General features: G+C 49.1%; 1 protein-coding gene across 1 annotated transcript in view; it reads right to left on the reverse strand.

Annotated features, from left to right (window-relative positions):
* GPC1 (glypican 1) overlaps nt 1-12,192 on the reverse strand; it is a 200,553-nt gene that overhangs the window by 387 nt on the left and 187,974 nt on the right. The window contains exons 4-8 of the mRNA XM_061465412.1: nt 9,252-9,417; nt 4,930-5,060; nt 2,624-2,743; nt 1,788-1,921; nt 432-607 (exon numbers count right to left, since the gene is read on the reverse strand). Of these exons, the coding sequence (XP_061321396.1) occupies nt 432-607; nt 1,788-1,921; nt 2,624-2,743; nt 4,930-5,060; nt 9,252-9,417 (727 nt within the window). The remainder of the gene's footprint in view (nt 1-431; nt 608-1,787; nt 1,922-2,623; nt 2,744-4,929; nt 5,061-9,251; nt 9,418-12,192) is intronic.

Consider the following 12,192-nt stretch of genomic DNA (forward strand, 5'->3'; position numbering starts at 1 on the left):
TGTGCAGAGACAAACATGGGTGAACATGAGGAAGGCACGGTGTGAGCCCCAACTGCTGTCCTTGTGGTGGGCAATGTCCCTTCCCACCCCTTGCTGCAACCCCAGGGAGAGCTAGCCACCAGCCCTGCCCTTGCCACCTCCTTCCTCCTGCATCCCCACCATGAGAAGCAAGCCCATACCTGACCTCCAGTTGACTTTAACCACCAGCAACCTTCAGAGCAGATAGGATCAGTGGCCCCATCAAGAAAGGCTGGGCTGTGACTGAAGAAGGCACCCCAGATTTCAGCAGCACAGCCTCCAGCCACCCCACAGCAAGCTGTCTGCACTCAAATAGAGCCTCTGCAGCCTTGAGCCAGGCTGCCACAACCCCCGAAGACTGACTGCTCAGCCCCTCAGCCTGCCATGGACCTCTCTGGTTCTGCTGAACTCACTTGCGTCTTGGAAATCCACGTCATTCCCAATGTTAGCATTGCCCAGCCGGTTTGTCATGATCTTTAGCTGCATGATTTGCTGGCGAATGGTCATATCTGGCTTGGTGATGTCCACCTCTACCTCTGGGTTGTTAATCTGATTAGCTAAGCCGTCCCCCATCACTTCAGGCAGGTAACTGTGACAGAAGGAGACAAGTTGAAATGCTTCTTCCCAGCTAAGCTCACCTCTCCCCATTACAGACACCAGTGATTATGTCAGTGACCACCAGAGAAGCTGCAGTCAGTGGCATTGGCTTGTTGAACAGCCTTCATATGCTAGTGTTTGCTGCCTACTCTACGGATGGCCAAGTCAAGCTGACATGGCCAGACCCCATCAGAGCCTGCAGCTGGCTCTGAGAACACCTCAGCTCTCAGAAGCTGGCTGGTGGCCTTGCAGCATCAGTGTCCCAGCATGGAGAGGGGTTTCCTATGGGAGAGGGTGTGCGCAGGGCTGAGGGGTTGCTCTCAGGCTGGTACCTGTGAAGCCATGGGGACACTCTTTTCTGGAAAAGCTGTCTATATGGGAGAATGAGGAGCATCTTCAGCCCCAGTTAAAGCCTGTTGCGACTGATGCCTTGGGATGACTGAGTGCCCCCAGCCTGGTAAGACCAAACAGGCCCTCAGGGAAGCTTCTGCTAACTGGGAATCAATCAGCAAACAGAGCTGTGCTTCCCCCTTCCACAGTGCCCCAGCTCATCTGCTCCTGGGGATGTGCAGCACTGCTGGCAGGGAAAGGACATGAAATATGGAAGAACCAAAGGTGCCGGCTTTGGGCTGGCAGAGACCAGCCCAGCAGGTCCACAGAATGGAGCAGAGAAACACACATGTCCACCATATCTCCCCTCACCACCATCCTTTAACCATCAGCTACAGGGGAAGGTGTTTCTGCAGCTGTTAGATGTCACCCTGGGTGCCTCCTCTCATGAGGAAGCCGCATTTCAGAGCAGGTATGAATAGAAAGGCACATACGCAATTCTCAGCAACAGTTCTGGAGTTTGTAAGGCAAATACAGCCCTTCTGCCTTCTGAGTGCACATGGAATTGCAGAACTGCTTCACTGGTACAAAACTACACAAGTTATTTCATGGCCAATGCATTCCAGTGCTTAACCCCCCAACACACAGCAAAATGACAACAGGCTTGACATTCCCAGATACCAGCTTTTCAGGAAGTTCAGCATTTCTGTAGACAGGGACAGACCTTTCAGCTCAGTCTGAACAAGTGGGGCTGGCTGAGATGGGGTGCAAGTGCCTTTCATCAAACCCTCCTTCTCTTACCCCAGGACATTATTATCCTGGCACCTTGATCCTCTCCATACCTGCCCTTGGTCATCCCATTCCAACACTTGTCATCTGCCACTGAGCTGGCCATTATTTTTTTGCTGCACAGGCTGCCAGGCAGGGTGATCCAGTAAGTCTTGAGAGCTGTCAGATTCCCTTTGGCATCTAAAACCTGTAAGCAAAGAGGATGCTCAGGGTCAGGAGAGCTCCGGGCTGCCTCAGAATAGCATTCTGACTATTTATTGGTTTTCATTGTTGTACTATTACAAAGTCTGTTTCTATGCAAACAAGGATGTGTTGCCAACCCTCCCCTTAACCCAAGCACCCAAGGCTGAAGGTTACATGCTAAGGACTGTTCTGGTACCATAAGATTAGCCAGAAGATCATCTTGTGGGTCCATGAGGGCACTGCTGAGAAGCAGTCTTGGTGGGAGCCAGCAGGGCTCTGCCAGGGTGGGATAGGCAGGTATCTGTGAGTGAGGAGTGTTTGAAATGTGGAACCATGGCAGATCCCATAGTTCACTGTCCACAGAATCCAAATCTCTAGAGAGGAGGACCTCCGACCCCAGTATATATAACCTGGCTCAGTAACACCAATAGCAAGGTGTCTTTTCGGGTAAGTTTGGCACCAAATCGCTGAGAAACTGGTTACCAGCAACCTAAACCTCGACCCTGTGCCGAGTGGCAAGATCAGACCTGCTTCAGTCATGCCAGTATGCACTGATCTGATCTCCTTCAGACTCACCAGCAAAGATCTCCTTCAGACTCACCAGCCTGAGGGGTGGTCTGACCTGACCCACAGGACCCTGTGCTGCTCCAGCCGGGCTTCCCATGCCCCCAGTGCACCAGCACACCTGCTTCTGAGGCAAACTCACCAGCATCTCCAGTGCTTGTGCAGAGGACTTTGCTTCCAATGCGACTTTCCCCCACCTTCTCTTGTCCTCACTGCTGGAGCCTTTTGTGCTGATTTTGGGATTTCCACAGCCTTGGAAAACCTGAAAAAAAACACCCAAGCTCTCTACTCCATGCTTTGATACTATTTCCTTAGTTAATTAGCGTGCCACAGTTATGTTTTTTTTTCCTCTTAAGTATGTTTGTCTTTCCTAGCTGCAAGATCTCTGAGATTCTGGCTTAGTTTCTGGTCATTTCACTCTTGTGCAAGGGTATGTTTTCAGCACACTGTGACTGGTTTTGGTTACTGCTATCAAGCAAAACATTCAGTATTAACACAAAATTAGCACAGGTTTTTGGATGAAGCAGAAATGTTGATGCTAATTTCTCACTTGTTATTTTACCTGCTCCTATTAGGATGGAAAAATAAAATTCTGGGAAGAACAAGATGAGAGCTACTCACACTCATTACACCAGTGGTGTGGGCTTCAACACTGCAGAGCACATGAGGTTCACTGATTTGGACAACCAAGGTGGCAATCGGCACCCACACTCGGCAAACGAGTGCTCCCTCCAACAGGGGAGTGCAAGACAGTAGAAATGTCCCAATCTGTCAGGTTAGATGTTTCAAGGACAAATGAGGAAGCCTCCTAAATTTGGGTACCTCCTGCCATTCTAACTACCTGCTCAGGCGTGTTTTGTAGCCAAAGGAGAGCAGAAGCACTTTGAAGGTACTTTGCCTCTAGGAAGGGACGAAGGGTGCCTGTTTCTCCCAATCTCTGCATGACCAGCCCAGACAACACATCTCCTGCTACCAAGTAGCCAGTGCTTAGGCAACTGCGCCTCACTGGGGCTGGTGGACGGAGTCCTCAGACAATCAGACTGAATCAAGTGTCAAAGGGCAGGAGAGCCTTTGCACTGTCAGTTTGATTTGGGAAACACCAGCCTTCACAAAGAAAGCCATCTGATTTGAAAAGATGGCTCCAAGCTTCTTGTGGTTACCAGAGTGCTGTCAGAAGCTATTGATAAATTTGAATTTGCATGGTGTTCCCTTACAGCAGAGAGATCAAGACCTCAGAGAGATGCAGCTTGTGCCAGCTGCTGAATGCTATTTCAGCTAGTAGCTTCTGACAGCCATCAGCAAAGTCCTAATCTAGACCTTCAGCCGGTCTCACCAGCGTGTCTGAGGGATATTCAGCTCAGAAAACTCTCTCCTGGGGTGCTCTCTGCTGATCAGATGGACTCAACACTTATGGCAGTTCAGCACCAAGCCAATTTGGTCACCAGATCACACTGCGAAGCTTATCAAACATATATGGTTGCTCCAGTTGAACACCAATTAGACTATTTACTCTTTTTCATTATATCAGATTTACTATATGACCCTTGGTAACACCTTCCTTTGTAGATGATGACATCTTTTCCCACATCATGGGCTTGCTTTTATGTGGACAACCTCAGCCTCACCTAACAATGGAAGAAAGAACATGGCCTTTCATGTCAGAAGAGAGACCTTAATGAGTACTTGGATGCATGCTGCTGATGGCATGTTGACATGTGCCAGTGAATTCCTGCTTGTCTAAGCAATACTTCTGGCCCTTCCCTTCTCCAAGATGCAGTTAGAACCTGCCCCGCTGCTTTCATCTGCACCTCCGCCCCAGCTGTGGGATAGCTGCAGGACTTGGGGAATGTCTGGGCAAGAACCAGAAGCCCTGCTTTTTGCAGGGTGGTTTTGTTCCCAAAGCTCCTCTTACCTGCCGCTACAGAGATGATCTGCTTCTTGGAAGACAGTTGGGTATCAGGAGAGCCTGTTTTATACTCTCCAGATGGACTGCCAGATTGTAGCTCTGTCCCACAGATACAACCTGATAGCCCAGCGTTTCCACCGCAGAACATCACCTCGAGGCAGGTTAAGGCAGATGCCTTCTGTCTCTGGGGACTGCACACTGTCTGTAAATGCTTCAGCTCAGCCAAAATACTCCAGGACTCTTCAAACACAGAGGCACCTTACAGCAAATGGCACCATACCTCCCACAGCCACTGCACATGCAGTCCCACCTTGTGTGTCTGTATCTAAAGGTGGTTGACTGGTTGTAGGAAGGAATAATATTTGTAAATACTTGAGGAGGTTTGTGCCCGTGTAAGACAGGTGGTTTCCTATCATTAAAAGAATGGGCATTTGACCTCTTTCATCCTTCTTTAGTTCAGCTGAATAGTGAGCACAAAAGAAGTGTGCTCCTGGCAGTTACACACGGTGCATCCTCACCCAGACCCAGGCACATGCTCTTACCTTGGCTGTGATCGAATCTTTGTTTTCTTGCAAGTTAGAAATAGCTTCAGAGATCCTCATGTGAATGGTCCCTATTACAGTGTCCACGTTGTATGGTCCGTCAATCCGATCAGCCACTACGACCAGGGAATCTAGTGAAAAAAGACAGACATCTCTCATCAGACTCTGCACAAACCAAATTCAAGATCATGCTCATGCTGCTGGGATGAGCTGTTGGCCCCTTGGCAGGCTTGTTGGGAGACATTTCTCCATTTTCACTGCTACCCAAGTGCCTTTTCTCAGCATGTAAGTAAAGCCACTCTCAGTGGCAGGGAAACACAGGTCCCCTGCTGCAAATGGTAAATGGAACCTGTATTCACTCAAAGTGACTAACATTTTCTGGGGTGCTACAGAAAGGAAAACTGGTGCAGAAATATTAAGAAATGCATAGCAATACTTGGCCCTAACCCTCCTAACTCATTACATGTCTTCAGCAAAGCACTACAGCCAGTAGAAAGTGGGGAAACTGGGGTCAATAAAGTGCCAAAGGTACAAAGGCAATGACTTCTGTGGCAGTGAAGGAATGAGAAAAGGAGCAATTCTCACCATTACCTATGGAAGGACAACACATGACCAGTCAGAGAAATACCAGGCTATGAATACGGAAAAGTAGGCCAAAATGCCCACAACTAAACTGGAAAAAAGGACAGGGAGTGACTGAAGGGTGCCTCTTGCTTCCAGCTCCTCTTGCCTTGGAAAGCTCTGATTTGCTGTCCTGGAATACTAGGTGATTGCCTAGATGGCTGCTTTGGGACCATGCTTGGCTTACAAAGAATTCCCAACCTCAGCACTCCAGTTGGGTCTGAAGCAGGACAGCCTATATACCTGCAGGGCTCGGGGCACCAGGGAATGCAGAGGAAAACTGGCAACCTCAGTGTCCAGTGAGATTTAAACAGGATCACAAAGCCCAAACTGGATTTGGACATCTAAAATGCCATCTTATCCAGGTCTGACTTTGCCAGTCAAAAACTGTAATTCTGAAAGTCACTGCTGTGCTGCTGCTGCCTCAGCTTCCTAACGCTTGTGCTTTAGTAGCCAGGAGGACAGGCCATGCATATGCTTTACTGGCTTTTAGGGACTTGGCATTCAGTTATGTGTGACCTCAGTGTGGTCTGCATCCCCCCAGGGCACATCAGAAACCTCCTGGCAGGAAAAGGGATGTGTCAGAGAGCTGGGGTGGCCCATGCTTTCCTGGAAAAGAAAATGTTTCATGTTTCTGTGGCCTTGCCACATGGAAGAAAACAAGTGTGATGGCTTCATGCTGGCTCTTCTCTACACAAAGAGGGTCAAATCCCACGGTCTAGGTTGGAGATTTGTTCCATTTGTAAATTGAGTTATTCATTAGGAGTGACTTATTCTGTCCTAAATCCCAATACCTCACCCATCAGCCCGGCAGAAGCCTGTCAGAGCAGACGGTGTGATGTTGCAGAAAAAGCTTATTCAGCATGAGTTGGTACTGCTGACATTCATGAGCAATGAAACCACAGGGTGAATTACCCCAGCAGTTCAACAGAGTATCAGTAAAACATGTCCTTCAACCTACACCATCCCACAGTGCGTGTGTGTCACATGTGATATCGCTTTAAAAGACTGATGCTTATCTTTGAGCCACATAGCAGATTTCCTTTGAGTAGGAGTCCAGCCTGCTGCAGCACAACCATGGACCACACCATTTCAAACCTGTTAGGAAAGTGCTCAGTCCCTTGCCTGGGTAAGCCAGCATGACTCAGTAGAAAGACCCCAAATGACTTACCTGAGCTGTAGATGAGGTTTGTGCAGCAACGCTAGGTCCACAGTGGATGTAGTGTGTTAATGAAGGTCTGATCCTGAGCCCATTGTTGTCAATTTAACAGCATGCTCAACCCTTGCAAGTCTGTTCTCTGTTGTTATGTGACTGACGATCAGACCCCTGACATCTCCCAGAGAATGATTAAACCAGGTAAAGACTAGATAAGGGACAAACCCACAGCAGATACCAGATCAGGCCCACAGGTCTCACAGTCTGAAAGCAGGTCCGGTCTGTGAGGAGCAAGAGCAATAGTCAAACAACTGGGAGGGCTCAAGCCTCTGCCAGTCTGGAGCACTGATCACTGAACGCTCTTTGCTCAGGTCTATAATATAGGATTTAACAACATGCAAAGTCACAGCTTGCAAACATTATGTATTTACTTTCCACACTTAAAAAACAAGAGGAGCTGTTTAGCTTGAGCAAGAACAGAAACAAGGGACACAGTTTCCAAGTTAATGTGCTCTCTTTTCCTGCAACACAGTCCTATGGCAACACTGATTTCTAAAGCTAAACATGTCATACAAAGGGGTAGCACAGAAATTACATCTCCTGCAGCATGAAAGAGCTTTCAGTTTAACTTCGCTGCCACTGAGGAGTTGCAGTGTCATCTCTGAGACTGTATTTTCCTGATAATCTGAGCTCGCAGAGGCATTAATTTTGATACAGACATTTAAATCAAAGGCCGCACCCCCAAATTAGTGATACATTATGTTTGTATGACCATTTACTATAAAAATCTCTCTTAATTTGACCTGCCCTAATTTGTCAAATTGAAAGAGTAGCACTGTGTAACTCCAGCTACACAGAAGAGCTGTGAAGAGAGAGGGTGAAGAATGGACAATGCCAGTGAACTGCTACCTCTGACTCCAGTCCTTGATCAAATTGTGACCTTTGACACTCAAATGTACATCTGCAATTTGAAAGAAGATCCAATTTCCTCCTTGCTGTCGCCTCTTGACAGGGTCCCTTGAGGAAGAGGAAGCCAGAGCAAGTGCAAAATGCACCTGGAATTGCCTCCTTGCCAGTCAGGGAGAGCTGTACGTTGACCTTCCAGGAGACAGGCAGTCATCCTGCCAGGGAGCAGTGACAGGTAACAGTTGGCTTGCTCTGGTCAGAAAGGCCGAAGCCCCATCAAAGTCCTGGTGTAAGCCCTTGGGGAAGGGAATATTCCTCCCCCTCTTTTGCAGCATGGGTAGCACTCCCAATTAGCTGCAGTAAGATGTCACTCGGTTCGTTAGCCCCCAGCCTCATTAGAGTGCGGTGGGCAGCTGCCATCAATGCACCTCCCTGAGCAAGTACACTGGCCTCTGGGTTCCATATTTACTTTGCAGTGTCCCTTGAGAGGCAGATGACACTCCTTGAACCTCAGCAGGGTTTTTATTGCTAGCACTGCCACACACCAAGCCTGAGCCAGCCTGTTGGGCTGCAGCTGGCCAGTGAGCTGGCAGCCCTGTTGGCCAGGCAGCCAGTGCCAAGACAAGGCACCAAAGCTCATCTCTGATGCCTGCTTTCCATCAACCCAGGCTCCCACAGCCTGGGAGAAAAAGAGGAGCTTGCTGCATGATGCTCTGTGGGCACAAGGGAGAGTGAGTGTGTACCATTGCAAACAACCTCCCCTGATGTGTGCTGTAATACAAACACACTGTCTTCTAAACACAGACCCTCACCAGCCTTGAATAAGGTCTCTCAGTTCCACAAGCTATTCTCAGCCATAGTTCACATTTTAACTAGGAGCCACAGGTTCTTGAAAATCACCCAAGGTCTTCCTAAAAGAGATGCCTGGGTCTGATCAAGCAATGCAGAAAGGCCTGGTTGAAGTTCTCCAGCCAGTGCTGCACAGGAGATCAATGATTTTTTTGCTTTAAACTCAAAGAAAATGCCACCTCTATACACATAAAACCCCCTTAAAATGTATATAATCTTAGCTGAATGATACAACAAAACCTAAATGAAGTGTTATTTAAAATACAAGTCTAATTTTCCCATTCATGGTGACGCCTGTATCTTCCTCCTCCCCATGTGTTTAAAGACACCTCTTCCTATTTAAAAGTATGTGATTCTCATCCCCTTGCTCTCTACCCATGGAAGCAGTTTATGGCTTCACATCTCTAGACTGCCTCCCAAGGAGGCAGAAAATGCTCTGTTATGGATGAGGAGGCAACTCTGACAGTGTACAGGTGGCCGGATCTGTCCCTAAGCTTCAACACTTGGGAGGAAAGGAAGAATTACTTGAACACAGAGTGCGAACAATCCCAAATAAGCACAGGCAAGATGAAAACTCCTCAAACCCTTGTTATCCATACCAGCAGTGTTCTTTCTAACTCTTAAAGCCCAACAAAATGTCATGCAATACCTTCTAGGCATCAGATCACAGAGAAACCATAGCGTGAAGGAGCCTCCAACAGTCCCTTCTCTACCCACCAAATACTGCCTCAGAGAGTTCAAAAGGTGCTATGAGAGGCAGCTGTGCTGCAGCAGAAGAAGGCCATCTTACCCATCAGGTACTTCCACTCGGTGTTCAGGTCTGCTTGGTTGGCCAGGCAGCCCTTCATGACGTTCAGGCAGTAGTTGTTGCATGGCTTCACGCTGGACATGCCCCTGCAGTGCGGGCAGTACATCAGCTTCATGATGGCTCGAGTGCACTCGTGGCTGAGAGATACCTGGGGGAGACAGATCTCAGTCAGGCACACAGGCTGGTTGGGGGGGGGGGGGGGCACGTGGGCAAACCTTTTATTCTCTGGGGTTCCTTGGTTGTGTTTGGATTGTGTTTGAACCCTGGGCTCAAATGCTGAGCTCCATCCCCCTTCCAGCCACATCTGATGGCTGCAAGGACAGCCCCAGCATCCACCCTGTAACTGTGACCCCAATACACATGTGCCCCTGGAGCCTCTGCAACCAATGTCACCACCATGCCCATTCTGCAGGAAGGGTTTGCTGTCACTGCCTGGCATATGCAGGTGTTCCCCCACAAACTGCATCTCTGGCTTCCTGGGGGGATGCACAGTGGGGACATGGAAAGCTCTCAGCTGGAAAGGAGAACAGCGTTGGAGGAAGACTTGAACAATTCCAGAAACACAGGCAATTGAGAGCACTCGACACTGGGAAGTGATTGCTCACTGAAAGCACTTCAGGAACCACAGGCAGCTGGTGATGCGGCCCAGGACATGCCATGCTGCTGGCCTGCAGGCACTGCACGCGCAGCCAATGCTTTGCAGAGCTGACTCTGGAAGTGGCTTTGCTGCCTTTAATTAAACCACCCTGGTCCCATAAGCACAGAGCCAGTGCAGGTGCAGAATGCAGAGAGCAGGGCAGCAGCCTCTGCAGCGTGTCACAGTTCCCCCAGACTATCAGCCATGGGACAGTGCCCCTCTGAATGCCACAGTTAAGGGGCTGTCAGTGTAAGCTGGGGAATAACAACCTGGCAGACCCTGCAGAGATGCTGGCAGAGATCAGTGCTCCCCTGTCTTTTCTCAATCATATCACAGAATCTCAGACTGGTTTGGGTTGGAAGGGACCTTAAAGCTCATCCAGTTCCAACACTCTGCCACAGACAGGGACACCTTCCACTAGAGCAGGTTGCTCCAAGCCCTGTCCAACCTGGCCTTGAACACTGCCAGGGATGGGGCAACCACAGCTTCTCTTGGCACCCTGTGCCAGCGCCTCAGCACCCTCACAGGGAAGAATTTCTTCCTAATGTCTAATCTCAATCTCCCCTCTGTCACATTAAAGCCATTCCCCCTTTTCCTGTCCCTACAGGCCCTTGTAGAAAGTGCCTCCCCACATTTCTAGCAGACCCCCTTTAGGCACTGGGAGCTGCTCTAAGGTCTTCCCTGGAGCATCTTTCTGACCCTCCTCTGGACCCACTCAAGCAGGTCCAGATCTCTCCTGTGCTGCTAAAGGGCTTTCTCCTTTGTTGTCATTTCCCATCTTTGCACAGATCCGTTTTCAATTCCCTTGTCATTCTTTTAGAACCATTTACATAAATAAACATAAGCGTATGCAAGTCTCCCCCCATATGAGGTACTTTGCACTCATGAGGAGCCCAAAGGGGGAAAAGTGTCGGAAGGGGCAAACCTCGACCTGGAAAAATCCCTGATCTTCGAGCTGCAGCTGCAGTGATGAGAACTGCCTTGACCTCTTTACTACTTGTGAAAAATACTTTGAAGATGGCCTTTTAAGTTTCTGCTAGGGGACTCCAGAAAGATGCAGTTCTGAGGTACCCTTAGGACAGCGTGAACACACTGAGCCTGCTATCAGAGACTGAGAAAGAAAATCCCAAAGCTTTCCCCATCCTGGAACCACCCGCATGGTAGCACCTCATTTCCAGTCAGCCTTGGAAAACATGTTGGATGGCGCTGGTGCTTCATCACACAGGAATGTGTTAAAATAACTTTGTGAGAACCTTCTTCAGGACCAGGACAAAAGTATCTAGGTCTCAGAGCCAGAAAACCCAAAGAGAAACTGCCTTGCTGCCTCGGCAGCCAGAACAAGCCCCGAGATGCCTGCAGGTGAACAACATGCCCCACCGTGGCTGCAGGGGCTGAGCCCTGCAGGAAACATCATGCATACCAAGGCTTTGCTCTGCTTCCCTGGTGAGCTTTTTGCCTGTGTTCTGGGACAACTGTACAGACAGAAACCGGCTGCTGTGTGGCTCTGCTGCCAGGAGATGGAGGCTTTGTCCCGCTGCGTCACACAGGTGCCGCACACTTCATGCCTGGGAGAAGCTGGCAAAAGCATCACCCCTGTCTTCTGCCTCGGAGATATAAGAGGGGTGCGACAAAGCAAAGGGACAGGCAAACAAAAGAATAGTTCGGTTTTCATCTCAGCATTTAGATAGCCGTGACTGAATAGTGACTGAAAAGACAACAGGTAAGAGCATGCTGAACACGAACACAGGCTGTAGCTGAAGACCTTCCAAAACCAGAGCATTTACACAGAAAACAGGAGATGCTGCTAGGAAAGGAGCTGCAACCTCTCCTTCCCCAGAGAGGCTGAGAGAGCTGGGGTTGTTCAGATAATCTTTAAGGTCCCTTTCAACCCAAACCATTCTATGATTCTGTGTCACCTAAGCAGAGAACTCCCCTGGGGCAGTGTGGGCCAGCCATCCAGTGACAGAGATGACAGCGACCAGCAGCTAGAAAACAAAGCTGTTTGGTACCCTGCCAGAGCCTGTGGGGCACACAGAGAGAGGCAGGTGACAGATCTTGGATCAGAAAAGCATCTCCAACATGCTTAGCTTTGAAGTATGGTGTAAACCCAGCAACTGTATCAGAGCTACCAGGGTGACCACAGTATTTAAATGTGACAGGCCCATGGGCATTTCACAAGGGTATCTGCTTGCAGAATTTAGCCTGGTCTCTGCATTAATTTCTGTGTGTGTCTCTTTCTGACAAAACAGAAAGGACTTTCACCCCATGAGCACAGCACTCCCTGCA

Source organism: Pezoporus flaviventris, unplaced genomic scaffold (assembly GCF_033815535.1).
Source record: "Pezoporus flaviventris isolate CSIRO_AGI_PZ_B2104156 unplaced genomic scaffold, CSIRO_AGI_Pfla_v1 ptg000040l, whole genome shotgun sequence".
NCBI lineage: Eukaryota > Metazoa > Chordata > Aves > Psittaciformes > Psittacidae > Pezoporus > Pezoporus flaviventris.